Source organism: Bos taurus, chromosome 20 (genome assembly GCF_002263795.3).
Source record: "Bos taurus isolate L1 Dominette 01449 registration number 42190680 breed Hereford chromosome 20, ARS-UCD2.0, whole genome shotgun sequence".
In the NCBI taxonomy this organism is placed as follows: Eukaryota; Metazoa; Chordata; class Mammalia; order Artiodactyla; family Bovidae; genus Bos; species Bos taurus.
Window position 1 is genome coordinate 6722443 of NC_037347.1, and position 14786 is coordinate 6737228.

The window sequence follows — 14786 nt, forward strand, 5'->3', positions numbered from 1 at the left end:
AAAGGAGTACGTCAAGGCTGTATATTGTCACCCTGCTTATTTAACTTCTATGCAGAGTACATCATGAGAAATGCTGGGCTGGGAGAAGCACAAGCTGGAATCAAGATTGCTGGGAGAAATATCAATAACCTCAGATATGCAGATGACACCACCCTTATGGCAGAAAGTGAAGAGGAACTAAAAAGCCTCTTGATGAAGGTGAAAGTGGAGAGTGAAAAAGTTGGCTTAAAGCTCAACATTCAGAAGACTAACATCATGGCATCTGGTCCCATCACTTCATAGGAAATAGATGGGGAAACAGTGTCAGACTTTATTTTTGTGGGCTCCAGAATCACTACAGATGGTGATTGCAGCCATGAAATTAAAAGATGCTTACTCCTTGGAAGGAAAGTTATGACCAACCTAGATAGCATATTGAAAAGCAGAGACATTACTTTGCCAACAAAGGTCCGTCTAGTCAAGGCTATGGTTTTTCCAGTGGTCACGTATGGATGTGAGAGTTGGACTGTGAAGAAAGCTGAGTGCAGAAGACTCTTGAGAGTCCCTTGGATTGCAAGGAGGTCCAACCAGTCCATCCTAAAGGAGACCACTTGGGTGTTCATTGGAAGGACTGATGCTGAGGCTGAAACTCCAATAGTTTGGCCACCTCATGCGAAGAGTTGACTTGTTGGAAAAGACCTTGATGCTGGGAGGGATTGAGGGCAGGAGGAGAAGGGGACGACAGAGGATGAGATGACATCCTGGATGAGATGGCATCACTGACTTGATGGACGTGAGTCTCAGTGAACTCCGGGAGTTGGTGATGGACAGGGAGGCCTGGTGTGCTGGGATTCATGGGGTCGCAAAGAGTCGGACACGACTGAGCAACTGAACTGAATGATGGTCTTATAGTCCAGAATAGTCCAATGTGTTGTAATGTGATCTCTCTAGTAATAGACCTTCTTTTCTAAAGTTGGAATTTGTGTTATATTTAAACATTTATGTCATTATTAGTAAGAAGACCTAGAGTAACCCAATAGAATATAGCTCAGTAGTCCAGTAGAAATTGGTGGGTAAGAAATGAACACAGGTTATTCAGCACAGAATAGGCATCAGGGGATCAAAGGTAGTACTCAGTCTTATGCATCTCTCTTTAAAGTTGCTAAATAACAGATAAACTATTTAAAACTCTTTTAAGGTTTCATTGTAAGATATTGGTGAAGGGATATCCCACATCTGAATATTAATACCCTTGTTTAGGGCTTTTGTAAAATCCGTACAAAGAATGTGACAATTAAAACCAAATACTAACTGGGTTAAAATTTTAAAAATTCTTTTTCACACAGCAATTTCTCAAAATGAAGCTAAAAGATCTACATCTGGAGAATACAGTCTTGCCTCTGTTCCAGAATATGAAGCTAGAGCTGAAGACAGTCAGTCTAGTGAGATGCAGCTAACTGTAGGTACAATGTGTGTTTACCACAGGAAATACCAAGTGTGCTTTTTCTAAAAAAGAAGTTCAGCTACTACTTAACTTTATAAATGTTATTGTTCATTCAGCAGACTTAGGTAACTTCTACTGTGTTACTTGGCCTTTTTTGTTAATTGGTTTCTAAGATTTAATTTTCTTTGAAAAATAATTTGGAATACACGAAGTAGTACAGAAGAAAATAAAAATCTATAATTCTGTTACCCTAGATCTAGCAACTAACATTTTTGTATATGTACTTAATACATATTATGAAACATGTATGTGTGTATGTTTCATTTCTGTTTTTATTCTTTTATGCTTCTAACTGGGCTTCCTTGTGAGCCACAAGGTGGCTTTATCAGCCACAAGCTGGTAAAGAATCCGCCTGCAATGTGGGAGAGCTGTGTTTGATCCCTGGGTTGGGAAGATCCCCTGGAGAAGGGAACAGCTACCACTCCAGTATTCTGGCCTGGAGTATTCCATTGTGTGTATAGTCTTTGGGGTCACAAAGAGTCGGACATGACTGAGCGACTTTCATTCACTTTCATACATGCTTCTAACTGCTTTTCTCCATTGACATAATATTGTAAGCATTTTCTGTGTCATTACTTTTTTTTTTTTTAATTTTATTTATTTATTTATGGCTGTGCTGGTCTTCGTTGCTGGGTGGGCTGTTCTGCAGTTGCAGCAAGTGGGATCTGCTCTTTGCTGCAGCGCGAGGGCTTCTTTTTGCACTGGCTTCTCTGGTTGCAGAGCCGGGGCTCCAGGGCGCACAGGCTTCAGTGGTTGCAGCATGTGGGCTCGGTAGTTGTGGCTTCCACGTTCTAGAGCACAGGGTCAGTAGTTGTGAAGCATGGGCTTAGTCGCTCTGTGGCATGTGGGATCTTCCTGGACCAGGAATCAAACCCATTTCTCCTCCGCTGGCAGGCAGATTCTTTACCACTGAGTCACCAGAGAACCCTGTCATTACTGTATTAAATCATTGTTGTTAGGTAGCACACTATTGGCGCCCCACTCCAGTACTCTTGCCTAGAAAATCCCATGGACGGAGGAGCCTGGTAGGTTGCAATCCATGGGGTCGCTGAGGGTCGGACATGACTGAGCGACTTCACTTTCATGCATTGGAGAAGGAAATGGCAACCCACTCCAGTGTTCTTGCCTGGAGAATCCCAGGGACGGGGGAGCCTGGTGGGCTGCCGATTGTGGGGTCGCACAGAGTCGGACACGACTGAAGCGACTTAGCAGCAGCAGCACACTATTCTATATAAATACTAGCATTTATTTCCTTAACATATTATACTTGTTTTTTATAAATGGCCCAACCATGAACACAGTTATACATGCATCTTTGTGCAAATGTAATTATTTCCTTGCACAGATAAATTTCTTGAAGTGAAATAGGTCAAATGTTGTGAAGTTATTTGGGGGAAGTTTGAGGCTATATGTGTTAAGTCACCGTGGAATGTAGTGCACTTTGCAAATACTAGGTAACCTGAAAGTAGAGGGCAGTTCCCCTTACTGAATTCCAGAGGACTTACCAGGTACTTCTCTGAAACCTACTTGATATTACTTAAAATACGGGTTCGTTGGTGGGATCCTAGAGGTTTATTTTTTACAGCATTTTGTTGTGGTAGCTTTTATATTATTATTACATTGGTTAGTCACTCACTCATGTCCGACTCTTGCAACCCCATATCTGTAGCCTGCCAGGCTCCTCTGTCCATGGGATTCTCCAGGCAAGAATACTGGAGTGGGTTGCTATTCGTTTCTCCAGGGGATCTTCCTGACCCAAAGATCGAACCTGGGTCTTCCTGCATTGCAGGTGGATTCTTTACCAGCTGAGCCACCAGGGAAGGTTTTAATATAGTCATAATTATTTTGTATGTGGGTATCTGAATATATTTTTAGTGAGTGTTGAATATGTCTGTGTAAATGCACATGCATTTCAACGACCAGTGCTTTGGGGAATTATTTGTGCCTCTCTTCTTCTGTCTTAATTAGCATGAGTGATGACTATTTGAGAAAAAATTTTGAAAACATTTTTAAGGATAATATAAATAATACAATATATATAAGGAGTTCAGTTTTTTTTTCCTACCTTTGGAATTTCAGGCTTCAGAATAAGCCGTTGTATTATGTTGCATTCCAAATTCCTCATTTATATTCAAATTACTTTATTATTGATCAGATATCATAAAATGAGGGAAAGTAGAAAAATCTATTTGTTTCATACATTTAGTGAGAGCAATGATTTACTTTAATATTAAGCCAAATAATTTGTGTCATTTTAATGAGAACATTAAAATTTCACTGTACTGTAAAGGTTGGTGATATAAATTAGATTTTCTTTCATTTTAGAAATTCTTCATATTACTGTAATATTTTAATCAAGGAAAATATTTCTCATATTAAACTATTAGTAACCACATGGGGAAGTGATTTTGTTTATTTTAACTACATTATATTTTAGCTTTATTGAGGTATAATCAACAAAAATTATACATATTTAAGGTGTACACCTTCATGTTAAGGATGATAAATGCCCAAATTGCAGCATTGGTAATACCAAAGAGGGGGCAGTTTTGAGAGATTTTTCAGTGTCCTAATGGACAGGCTTGTGGTTGGTTGAACGAAGGACAAGAAGTCGTTACTGCCCCACAGGTCTTTGATTGGAATAGCATACTAAATTGTTATTGCCAATAACCAAGATAGAGAATAATAGTGATTAAATATGAGAGTTTAGTTTGGGACAGATTGGATAGGAAATTGGGTTGGAGAATTCACTGGAGAGAGATTTCATTAGAAATAGAGCTTTGAAAATCAGGAAAGAAGTTGGGGAAATTAAGTTGCATATTTGGATTCATCAGCAAGGAGATGTTAAAGTAAAGGTGGTAGATACGATTACCCAGGAGGATTTGGACTGAGAAGGAGCTGCGGACAGAACACTTGGAAACCCCAGTGTGTATCAGTCTCGCATATTAGGGGGTTTCACAAGTGCTTAGGCTCATAATAAACTGAAGCTGTAAGATGGCCTTTTTGCTTCTTAAGTGAGCCTTCTTAACTGATGGATGATGAATACAAAAGGTGCTATTTGAAAAAGTCTTTAAAAGGTTTTCTTTGAAACTGAAGTAGATGCATAGGAAGGAAAAAGGGTCTAAAACTTTTGGTTTTGATGTGTATCTCTGTTTTAGATTGATTCTCTAAAAGATGCCTTTGCAAGTACTTCTGAAGGTAAGAAATTCAGCTGGTCTATTAGTTGAAGTGTTTGAGAGTGTTAGAATTAAGTGTGTGTGTGTGTCCCTTAGTATAAAGACTTACACACCTCTAATATCTAGGTCGGGGTTCTGGTACCACTGATTCTGCTGTGTGAACAGATAAGCTATCGTACCTCTTTTTTTTCATTCCCTTACCTGTAAAATAGGGACCATAACGTCTGCCTTGTTTATTTCTCAAGATTATTGGAAGAGAATCTAAGTGAAAATGCACAAATACTTTGCAGAGCTCAAGGTAACACAGATATGTGAGGAATGAATACTGACTTTAAGATTATTTCATAATTTAAAATATGTCACTGACACGATTTCCTAGCCTGATGTGATAGGAAGTGTGAAATTGTGGTGATATAGTTAAACTGGCTTAGTTCTTGCATTTCTGTGTATAATTAATGGGTAATTCTTTGACTACACAGTCAATTAACTATGGGCTTGCTATTTTTTTTTCAGGTCATGATAAAACACCTGTTTCCACTCGTACTCGAAGTAGCCATCTAAAGCGGCCAAAGATTGGAAAGCGGTTTCAGGATTCCGAGTTTAGTAGTTCTCAAGGGGAAGATGAAAAGACTCCTCAGACTTCTCCCACAGCTTCAGTGAACAAGTAAAGCATTGTTTATCTTACTGTCATTATTTTGTGTCCTCTTATTTTCATAGTATTTAGTTCTTAAGGTGGCATTTTTTATATTATTTGTGTAGTAAATGACCTTGGTGTAGAAGTTTGTATTTGAGTTCTTCAACAAGATTATTGATTACACTTAAAAAGTGTCACATTGACAGTATTATAGGGAGAAGTTGCTAGTAAGAGAGTAGAATAAACTGATGTTTTAGTCTCTTGTGTGAAAATCCAGAAGAATCTTCTAGTGATTAAAGTATCTCAAATGAGCCGTTTATTGTCAGCTTTGAAATTGACAGTAGCTGTGGTTTTTAGTAATCCTGAAGTTTAGTCAATTTAAGAAACCCTCAATTTTACTTTATAATGGACTTATCTGGACTTATCTTACTAGATTATAGAAAATAACATAAATTAGTAATTGCCATAAATGAAATCATCAGCTCCTCCAGAAACTTAATAGTCGGCTGAATCAACAGAACCCTTGGATCAAAACCTTATTTTCCTATTTAAAGAAAGCAAGATTTTGAATATTATAGTTAAATTAAGCTTTTGCTCTGATAGTCTTACTAACTGTTCTTGAGTCAACCATTCATAGCTTTGCCATCTTGGCTATAAAATTATTCTCAGGTAAAGTATTCTGTAGCTATGCTAATTTAATTCTGTATATAATTTTAAATTTGGATAATTATGTAAATGTTATATTTTAATGAAAAATCTGCCATTTTAAAGAAAAATTATTTGTGAAAAGAGTAATAAGAGTTTAGATAATTATGTTTTTTTCCCACTGAGTAACATTTTGATATAATACCCTTTTTAGAAGGGAATGTAATAGCACATTTTAAATTACACATCACAGAACTGTTGTGGAATTTTTCTTTAGCTTTTCATAAAATAGTAGCAATGAGACTAAATGCTTAATCTATGAAGAACAATATGTCATCTTTACCCTTGTCTGCTGCTACTGCTGCTGCTAAGTCGCTTCAGTCATGTCTGACTTTGTGCGACCCCATAGACGGCAGCCCACCAGGCTCCCCCGTCCTTGAGACTCTCCAGGCAAGAACACTGGAGTGGGTTACCATTTCCTTCTCCAGTGCGTGAAAGTGAAAAGTGAAAGTGGAGTCCTCAGTCATGTCCGACTCTTAGCGACCCCATGGACTGCAGCAGTAGTCTCTAATACACGTGTCTGTACCTGTGACACAGGTTGAGAGAGCTGCAAGGTGGATTGTAATATAATAATAGAAGTGAAAGTGCTGTGGATACAAAGGAGAGCGTGATTGACTCTAATGGAGGGGGTGGAGAAATTTGACATTTGGGCCAGGGCTTCAGGGATGAGTAGGAACTCAACAAGCGTATTTGGGAAAGAAGAGTTTTCTAGCTCGAAGTTTCACACACTGTGGTCTACAGGCCAGTCTGGCCCACCACCTCTCGTGAGTAAAACGTTCCTGCACCACATCCCTGTACGAGTTTACGTGCTTGCTGTGGTTGCTTTTGCTTTACAGTGGTGGAGTGAGTGAGTGTTCAGAGACCATGTGTCCCACGAAACCTAAAAGAAAAGTTTGCTGAACCTCGCTCTACACCAGGGCTGTTCAGAGAACTTCTGGCACGGTGGGCGTGTTCTGTGTCTCCCTGCCCAGCATGGCAGCCTCTACTCAGTGTGCGTGTCACTGAGCACTGAAGTGTGGCTAGAGCAACTGAGGAGCTGAGTGTTTTATTTCACTTAGTTTTAATTACCGTATTATAAATTATCGCAAGTGTCCTGTGGCTACCGTATTGTACCATGCAGTTCTAGACTGCAGGAATAATGTGAGCAAAGGCACCAAACTGGGAGGGGTGTTGGTAAGGAAAACTGATACATAGGTAAATGGTAGCATCGCAGTCAGTTCAGTTGCTCAGTCGTGTCCGACTCTTTGCGACCCCATCGACTGCAGCACACCAGGCTTCCCTGTCCATCACCAACTCCCGGTGCTCAAACTCATGTCCATTGAGTCAGTGATGCCATCCAACCATCTCATCCTCTGTCGTCACCTTCTCTTGCTGCCTTCAATCTTTCCCAGCACCAAGATCTTTTCCAGTGAGTCAGTCCTTTGCATCAGGTGGCCAAAGTATTCAAGTTTCAGCCTCAGCATCTAGTGAAAGGAAAAATATAAAGGTCTGGTCATGTTAGACTTTGAGAGGATGTGTGCTTTATTCTGCAATCCATAGGGGTATATCAGAATTTTCAGAGCTGGACTGTCACAGGTATAGATAGAAAGAAAGAAACATAGCTCTTTAAACCTTACTAAAGAATGTATGTACTGCTAGTCTCAACATGAGTTGGGAAGAAGTTATAGTGTCCAGAGAGAATAGGGCTTGAAGAAGGAAGATGAGAATGGGAATAGAAAGTTGTGGATTTGTTTGAAAGGCATTTCAGAAGTAGAACTAAGCCATATCATTTATTGCCCCAAATGGTATTTTTGAGAATGAAAGGGGTATTATATATAGGCGTACTCCAGAGATGTAGATTGAGTTCCACGGTACCACAATAAAGCAACCATCACAATAAGGCAGGTCACGACATTTTTTGAGTTTTCCAGTGCACATAAAAGTTATGTTTACACTGTACTATAGTATATGTCTTTAAGGAAAAAGTATATTCATTAATTTAAAAATACTTTATTGGTAAAAAAAAAAAATGGTAACCATTGTCTGAGCCTTTAATGAGTCATAATCTTTTTGGTGGTGTAGAGTCTTGCCTCAGTGTTGATGGCTGCTGACTGACCAGGGAGGTGGTTGCTGAAGGTTGGGGTGACCTTGGCCCTTTCTTTAGTTAGACAGCCATGAACTTTGCCATGTAGATTGGCTGACTTCTTCCTTTCACTAATGATTTCTCTGGAACATGCAAGGCTGCTTGATAGCATTTTACCCACAGTAGAAATTCTTGCAAAATTGGAGTCCGTCCTCTCAAACCCTGATGCAGCTTCCTCAACTAAGTTTATGTCATAGTCTAAATCCTTTTTATTTCACCAATCTTCATAGCGTCTTCACGAGTGGATTCCATCTCAAGATGGAATCACTTTCTTTGCTCATCTACATTAAGCAGCTCCTCATCCATTACAGTTTTAACCTGAGATTGCAGCAGTTCAATCATATTTTTAGGCTCTCCTTCTCCTTTTAGTTCTCTTGCTGTTTCTACCACATCTGCAGTGACTTCCACCACTGAAGTCTTGAACCTCTCACAGTCATCCATGATAGTTGGAATCAGCTTCTTCCAAACTCCTTGTAATGTTGATATTTTGACCTCTTTGTAATGTTGATATTTTGACCTCTGCCCATGAATCATAAGTGTTCATAGTGGCATCTAGAATGGTGAATCCTTCCCAGAGGGTTTTCAGTTGACTTTGCCCAGATTAATAAGAGGAATCTGTATCTTTGACAGCTGTAGCCTTATGAACTGTAATTCTTAAGTAATAAGGCTTTAGAATTGAAGTGATTCCTTGATCTGTGGACTGCAGAATGGATGTTCTGTTAGCAGACATGAAAATAACATGAACCTCATTATGCATCTCCATCAGAGCTCTTGGGTGACCAGTTACATTGTCAATGAGCAGTCATATTTTAGAAGGAACTTTTTTTCCCCCTGAGTAGTAGGTCTTAACAGTAGCCTTAAGATACTCAGTAAACGATGTTGTCAGCAGCTGTGCTGTCACCCAAGCTGTGCTGTTCCCTTTACAGAGGACAGGCAGAGTAGATAATTCTTAAGGGCCCTAGGATTTTCAGAATGGTAAATGAGCATTGGTGTCAACTGCATGAGTGCCTAACAGGAGTCAGCCTGTCCTTGGAAACTTAAAGCCAGGTATTGACTATTCTCTTCTTGCTCTGAAAGTCTTAGATGACATGCTCTTTTTGTCTGCGTTGGAAAGTCTGTTGTTTACTGTAGCCACTTTCGTTCGTTATCTTAGCTCTAGATCTTCTAGCTCACTTGATAGAGCTTCTGTATCAGCGCTGGTTGCTTTACCTGGCACTATCATGGAGATAACGTCTTTCCTTCAATCTCATGAACCAGCCTCTCTACTAGCTTCATGCTTATTTTCTGCAGCATCCTTATCTCTCTCAGCCTTCGTGGAAATGAATAGATTTAGGGCCTTGTTCTGGATTAGGCGTTGGCTAAGGGAGTGTTGAGATTGGTTTGATCTTCTGTCCAGACCACTATACCTTTTTCTCTAGATCAGCAATAAGGTTGTTTTGCTTTCTTATTATTGGCGTGTTCACTTGGAGTAGCACTGTTGATTTTTTTTTTTCCCAAGAACTTTTGGTTTGCATTCACAGCTTGGCTGTTTGGCACAAGAGACTTAGCTTTCTGCCTGTCTCAGCTTTCAATGTGCCTTTATAAATTTAGTCACTTCTGGCAAGGTTTTGATTTAAAGTAAGAAATATGTGACTCTTTCTTTCATTTGAACATTTAGAGCCATTTCAGGGTTATTAACTGGCCTAATTTCAATATTGTTGTGTCTTAAGGAATAGGGAGACCCAAAAAGAGGGAGAGAGATGGGTAATGGCCAGTCAGTAGTCAGAACACATGCAACATTTACCAGTTAGGTTTGCCATCTGAAGATTGCATATATGTATATGCATAACTGATGCACTTTTCTGTATAGCAGAAACTAACACAACATTGTCAGTCAGCTGTACTCCAATAAAATCATTAATTAATTAAAGTTTGCCATTTTGTATGAGTGTAACCTGTGGCACCTGATTGTGTTTAATAAAATAAGTGAAAATGTTTTTCCTTGGTTTCCTAGATTGGAGTCTACTGCACGCACCTCAGAGAGCTCAGAAGAATTCTTGGAAGAAGAACCCGAACAGAGTGTGATTGAATTTGAGGATGAAAGTAGTGATAAAGATGTTGAACCAGCACCAGAAACCCAGCCAGGCCTGGAAAAGCAAGAAGGTGAAAAGGTGAGTGATTCACTTTTTTTTAAATTAATTTTTATTGGAATATAGTTGCTTTACAATGTTGTGTTATTTTGCTGTACAGTAAAGTGAATCAGCTATATGTATACATATATCCCCTCCTTTTTGGATTCCTGAGATTCATTTATTTAATAAAATGAATGGAGGTAACTCTTAACTTAGTCGTATATTGTTGGAAAAGCATAAAGACTCTTAGTAGAAATTGTAATGTTAAAAAGCACATATGTCTAAAGCAAAGTCAGGTAGTGAAGGATAAAGTTATAAGTATTTTATATTTCTAACTGAATTTATAAAGCTTGACATATTACAGAGATAAAGTAGAAGATGTTTAGATAGTAATGTCCTCTCAGTGTGTTTAAAATTTAAATCAATTTGTAGAATTAAACATAAACTTGAAGAAGTGACACAAATGATGTGACTGTTCAAAGCCTCACTTAGAAAACCAATTAGAGTGCCTTTAGGTCCAACAAGCCCTAAGTTCACCTGATTTTGGATATAAGGATAGAATTAGTTGTTTAGAAAAAATAATGTATTTTTACTTACAGTTGATTTACAAATTCCTAAAAAATAACTAAATTCTTTTTTTGTATAATTACTAGAAAACAAGTAAGAAAATAACTTTTTGACTGAGTAAAAAATCTCTTTATCTGGCTTGATTTCTGCAGCTCCTCAATTATTTTTCTTTTTTCATCTTCTCTAGTTCCTGTCCTTCTCTTCTTTTTCTTTAATATCTTTAGTGTTTTACAGATTCCTTATTTTTTCTTTCAGACATGCTTAAGTTTCTTTAAAAACATTTTACCTGTTTGTCAAGTCCAACCAGGAGCTAAGAAAGTGAAACTGCATTACTGATTTAAATTGGGGAAATACATGTTTTAAAAACAAAATTTATCTGCTTCTAGATGATTATGGGAATGTATCTTTGTGTGGTTTTTTCCTTTATTAAAAACTTAAGATTACACTGTACATACTGCACGTGAGCCGACTCTGCCCAGCAGTACCTGTGAGCGCCTCCTGTAGTGGCTCACCAGTGACGCTCTCACTGCGCTCCAGTGGCTGTCCTTGCTGAGGCTGTCCACTCTCTCTCCCTCTAGGCTTTCTGATCCCCTGGCTTTATAGCACTACTGGGTTCTGCTTTCTAGGTAACCTCTTTCTGGAGTTTGGTTTGGTTTCATGCATTTGGTTTTTGACTGTTCTGTTGCCTGTTGGTTTTTTTCCTTTTTCCCCTGTCTTTGTGGGCATTCTAGAAGACTCAGTTCTTGACCTTCTGCCCTTTTGTTCATTTTTTTTTTTTTTTTTGAAATGCATCTAGTCTTTAGACAGAATGATTGTCTCTGTGGGGGTGACCAGTAACTCTAGACTTTGAATATTGATCCAGACTATGATCTCATAATATTACCTGCCTTCTGAGTATTTCTGTTTAGACAGATGTCTTTTATCATCTTAAATTTAATCTCTGTTCTTGCCTATCGCTTCTCTACTGAGAAGCATGCCTGGGAAGGAAGCACTATCAGATTTGTGGCAGGCTGAGTTTGGGTAAAGCTTCTTGCTGGGAAAAGAGAGGCCCCAACCTCAGTGAGCTCACTGTACAGTGTACTCACTCTGCTTTTCCTGTTTCCTATTTTTCATTCTATTCCCAAACCTAGAACTTGAAGGACATGAGTTTTTCTCTTTTGTTTCTCTCTTGTAGTTACTCACCAAAATTCAATTTTTTTACAAAATCTTTTACTGTATCTTTCTCATTTTCATCTTTTTAACATTTCTTCTACCCTAGTTGATCCTTTTGTGAGTTTTATTTTAATTACCTTCTGTGCGCAGTTTATTCTTTATACTCTGGCCAGATTAATTTTTCTTTTTTTTTTTTAATCTATGTGGTTTTTTAAATTAATTAATTAATTTGGCTGTACCAGGTCTTAGTTGTGGCATGTGGGACCTTTAGTTGAGGCATGTGGGATCTGATTCCCTGACCCCTGATCAAACCTGGGCTCCTGCATTGGGAGCACTGATTCTCAGCCACTGGACCACCAGGGAATTCCCCAGATTAATTTTTCTAAGTCTCTGATTTAAATATCCCTTAGGAAAATATTCATTATATGATATCAGGGATTCTGTACAATCCAGCCAAGTCTATTTTTAAAAATTCGAGTGTATTAGTATTCTAATTTTTAAATGTAAAATGATTTCTAATTATTATAATGTCACTAGTATTAATTAGAAATATTAGACATGAATGGAAGTCTTGTAAATTGATTAAACATCAGAGGAAGAGTTTCAGAAATTGGAGACCTTGTGTTATCAAATCACTTTTCCATATTTTAATGTGATTTAAGGGGCAGGATTGTTTAGAGACAACCCTTTATTAACTGTACAGTGAGCTCACTGAGGTTGGGGACTCTCTTCTCCCAGCAAGAAGCTTTACCCAAACTCAGCCTGCCACAAATCTGATAGTGCTTCCTTCCCAGGCATGCTGAACTGTGACTTCCTCAGACCCCAAAGATTCCAACTACTGAACAGCTGATGTTCTGTAAAGAGCCAGCACCAAATTTAGATTTTCTCTGATAACTTTTTACCGAAAAGGTTCTTCCTGTGACTGCCCTGTAAGGAGGAAGAGGGAGAAGGAGGTAGGGTCTCTTCACTGCATCATTCTCCATGAACACAGAGGGAAATGGGCTGCTTAGGGGTTCTGTTCTCTTCCTGACTCTGCTGTTCCTTAACCTATGCCCAGTAATGTAGTAGACTGTATCTTGAGTCCTAGTGAATGATAGGGAGGTATTGAGAATGGACCCACGTTGCATGACAAGTAAGTTAATCTGTAATTTTGTCCTTCTTTTTTGCTCAATTGTGTAGGAATCTGCATTAGAGCCTATGAATGGTGAGATAATAGATGATACTCTTAAGACTTCACTCATAACAGAAGAGGAGGACTCTACTAGTGAAGTTTTAGATGAAGAATTAAAATTGCAGTCTTTTAATTCCAGTGAAGACTCTCCGAATCTTGCTCCACTGGTGGTAGACTCTTCACAACCCCTTGAGGGTGTTGCACAGGATAAGGTAATAGAAAAATAACCTAACTTTTTGTGGTTACAGTGTCCAGCCTTGGTGACTCAGCTGGGGCAGTGTAGGATATATATTTTCCTCTATTTTAGCATGTACAGTCCTTTAGGAAAAATAAATTATACTACATTGGGTATTTTGAGCAGATGCGATCAGTAATATAAATTCAAATCTTTGTAACTTCATTCATATCTGACTTATGGTAACAAAATGAGTTTTACTTTGTAAATTTAGGAAATGCTTGGAAAAATGGATAAAGCGTTATTTACCTAAATACTTGAAAAAGGAAATGGCAACCCACTCCAGTATTCTTGCCTGGAGAATTCCATGAACAGAGGAGCCTGGAGGGCTACAGCCCATGGGGTCATAGAGTCAGACACGACTGAGTAACTAACACACCTAAGTACTATTCACCAGGTGGCGCTAGTGGTAAAGAACCACCTGCCAGTGCAGGAGACATGAGAGACCTGGGTGCCTCTTTCCCAGTCCCTGGGTCTGGAAGTTGCCCTAGAGACGGGAATGGCACCCCACTTTGGGTACTTGCCTGGAGAATCCCATGGACAGAGGAGCCTGGTGGATCTACAGTACATAGGGTCACAAAGAGTCAGACACAACCGAAGTGACTTAGCAGGCATGTGTGCAAATATTTGAATTACCTATTGCTGGTCTGTAATGGGTACAGTCATTTCATTTGTTTTAATTGGATTCATTAGTGGGGAAAAGTTGATATAATATTTTGAAGAAATATTTTTATTGAAATATAGTTGATGTACAGCATTGATTTCATGTGTACTACATAGTGATTTGATTTTGCATATGTTATAACATGATCACCTAAATGTAAAGTGTAAGTCTATTAACTATCTGTCCCCATACAAAATTATTACAATATTATTGACATATTCCTTATGCTGTATATTCCATCCCTGTGGTTTAGTTTGTAACTGGAAGTTTGTACCTCTTAATCCCCTTTACCTGTTTCAGTCCCCTCACTCCCTACCCTCTGGCAACCGCCCATTTGCTGTCTTAATCTGAGTCTGTTTTCAATTTGTTTTGTTTTTTAGATTCCACATATAAATGAGATCATATGGGTTTTTTCTTTGACTTATTTCACTTGGCATAGTTCCGTGTAGATCCATCCATGTTGTTGCAAATGACAAGATTTCATTCCTTTTTTATGGCTGAGTAATACTTGTGTGCGTATGTGACATCTGAAAGGACATTTAATTTCTAGTTTTGAATATTCAAGTCTAAAAAACTCATATAGCATTATTTTATTGGTGTCTCATGTAATTACCTGAGTAGAATTTTCACTGCCTTCCTGCCTGCTAAGTCCATTCAGTTGTGTCCGACTCTTTGAGACCCTGTGGACCGTAGCCCATTGGGCTCCTCTGATCGTGGGATTCTCCAGGCAAGCATATTGGAGTGCGTTGCCAGCCCTCTTCCAGGA

General features: G+C 38.7%; 1 protein-coding gene across 7 annotated transcripts in view; it reads left to right on the forward strand.

Moving 5' to 3' along the window:
- Positions 1 to 14786, forward strand: part of FAM169A (family with sequence similarity 169 member A) — a 65461-nt gene that overhangs the window by 45953 nt on the left and 4722 nt on the right. For all 7 annotated transcript variants that reach the window (XM_005221410.5, NM_001205854.3, XM_024981289.2 and 4 more), the window contains 5 exons: positions 1326 to 1438; positions 4642 to 4681; positions 5173 to 5323; positions 10114 to 10270; positions 13130 to 13333. In XM_005221410.5, the coding sequence (XP_005221467.2) occupies positions 1326 to 1438; positions 4642 to 4681; positions 5173 to 5323; positions 10114 to 10270; positions 13130 to 13333 (665 nt within the window). The remainder of the gene's footprint in view (positions 1 to 1325; positions 1439 to 4641; positions 4682 to 5172; positions 5324 to 10113; positions 10271 to 13129; positions 13334 to 14786) is intronic.